This window comes from Condylura cristata, unplaced genomic scaffold (genome assembly GCF_000260355.1).
Source record: "Condylura cristata isolate star-nosed mole 26May11 unplaced genomic scaffold, ConCri1.0 scaffold00013, whole genome shotgun sequence".
Taxonomy (NCBI): Eukaryota; Metazoa; Chordata; class Mammalia; order Eulipotyphla; family Talpidae; genus Condylura; species Condylura cristata.
In genome coordinates, this window is record NW_004567114.1 from 1,264,706 (window position 1) to 1,266,555 (window position 1,850).

A 1,850-nucleotide genomic window follows, 5' to 3' on the forward strand; every position below is an offset into this window, starting at 1 on the left:
CCCTCCTGGCCTTCGACGGCCACCGCAGCGCAGGCCCCGCGGCGCCAGGACGACGGACAGCGCGGCTCTCAGTAACGGCGCGACGCCTGTTGTCATTGGGCTTTTAATGCAGGTCGAGAGCTATGAGTTTTGATTTTCCTTTTAAAAAGGGATCGGGAATACCTCTATCGACAGCCACCCTGTCCCCGCACTGCCTCTCCCTCCTGCACGCCATGGTGGCCTACGACCCCGACGACAGAGTCACGGCCCACCAGGCGCTGCAGCACCCCTACTTCCAGGAGCAGAGGTAGGCGGGGCTGGGCCAGGCGCCCGACCCTCCGGGACGCTCGCCCGAGGCGCGGCCGGGCGGCCGGCAGCCTGGAGGCCGTGCGGGGTGGGGCGCCGCAGGCAGACTCGAGGTGCCCCCGTGCTCCCCCCAGGGCGGCTGAGAGGCAGGCTCTGGCCGGCCACCGGAGAGCCTTCTTCCCGGAGCGCCCCGCGGCCCCGGAGCTCCTCAGCAGCGACTGGCACCTCGTGAAGGAGGGCAGGAAGCAGGTACGTGGGCCGCACCTGTGCCGCCCAGGCCATGGCACTGCGGGTCCTCTCTGCCCGCCTGCCCGGCCTGCCCCACAGCTCGGGGCCGGGCAGGGCCGCCTGGCGCAGGCCCAGGCCAGGGAGGCCGCCTTGGCGCCAAAGCAGCCGGGGCCCTAGGCCCCCCGGGCAGGCCACGCGCTCACCCAGCCCTCCGCTCACGGCCAGGCCGCTGGCCCTGTCTTGTCCCAGCGGCACCTCCCCCCGGGGCTGCTGGGCGGCCGCAGACGTGCACCCGGCTGCCCAGCTCCTAACGCTACCCCTGCGGGCGCCCTCCCGCCCCGCGGGGCCTGCCCAGCCTGTGGCCTCAGGTGGCCGTGGCCGTGCCTACGGCTTGCCGGGCCATCGTGGTGGACACTGGGCCGAACACCCTTAAAACTGTGGACCCGAGAGTTGAGTCTCAGTTCTCAGACATCAGGGAATTTTTAAACTCAGAAGCAGCCGGGAAGTGGCCATGCGCGCCCTTGGGCCCCTCGTGGCCACCCTGGCCACCCGGTGCCAGTCATGTGCTGCCTTCGGGCCCCTCGTGACCGCTGTCTGCTCTGCTGACCTGCGTTCTGTCCCAAGAAGCAGCAGCCTGCCAAGCCCGAGGAGGACCAGCCCCGGAGAGCGGGCCCCGCCTACCTGATGGAGCTCCCCAAGCTTAAGCTTCCGGGCGTGACCACCCTGTCCTCCTACTCCAGCCCGGCTCTGCAGACCGTGTTCGGGCCCGGAGCAAGCGGGAGAGTCTCGATGCTCAGGCCCCTGAAGCTCGTGGGCGCAAACCACAAGGTGGGCCGCCCGCCGCCCCCCGCCCCCCCGGGTGCGGCCGGCCCCGGCCTCCGCCGACCGCCTGCCCTCTCCCGCCAGGCCGACCCGCAGAAGGACCTGAAGCCCAGCCTGAAGCAGTGCCGCCTGCCCACCATAGAGCGCAAGGGCGGCGGGCGCTGAGCGGCCGGGCCGCTGTGCGGGCGCCGGCCCCCTGCGGGGCCTCCTCTCTCTGTCTGGGGCAGAGGCTATCTTGTGACTTCACGTGAGCCGAGACAGACTGGCCGGCGGCTCCACGCGGTCCGCGGGCCGGCTGGCGGGCGAGGGCCCGCGGTGGCCGAGACCCGAGTTACTAAAGCGCAAGCTGTGTTTGGAAGGCCGCGTCCTCGTCTTTCCGAGTGAAACCGGCTTTCGGGGCACTTCAGCTCGGGGCGGCCTCGCCGGGGAGACCGGCCCAGCCCCGTGGTTCGTGGGAATACGGGGCCCGGGCCCAGGCTGAGCCCGCGGCCGCCCTCGGGGCAGGAGCCGGGCAG

The 1,850-nt window shown here is 71.8% G+C and overlaps 1 protein-coding gene across 1 annotated transcript in view; it reads left to right on the forward strand.

The window, feature by feature from the left end:
• MOK (MOK protein kinase) overlaps positions 1-1,658 on the forward strand; it is a 13,918-nt gene extending 12,260 nt beyond the window's left edge. Inside the window, exons 5-9 of the mRNA XM_004682004.2 lie at positions 29-71; positions 113-286; positions 420-534; positions 1,141-1,341; positions 1,420-1,658. Coding sequence (XP_004682061.1) covers positions 29-71; positions 113-286; positions 420-534; positions 1,141-1,341; positions 1,420-1,500 — 614 coding nt within the window. The 3' untranslated portion in view covers positions 1,501-1,658. The remainder of the gene's footprint in view (positions 1-28; positions 72-112; positions 287-419; positions 535-1,140; positions 1,342-1,419) is intronic.
• The last annotated feature ends 192 nt before the right edge of the window (positions 1,659-1,850 follow it).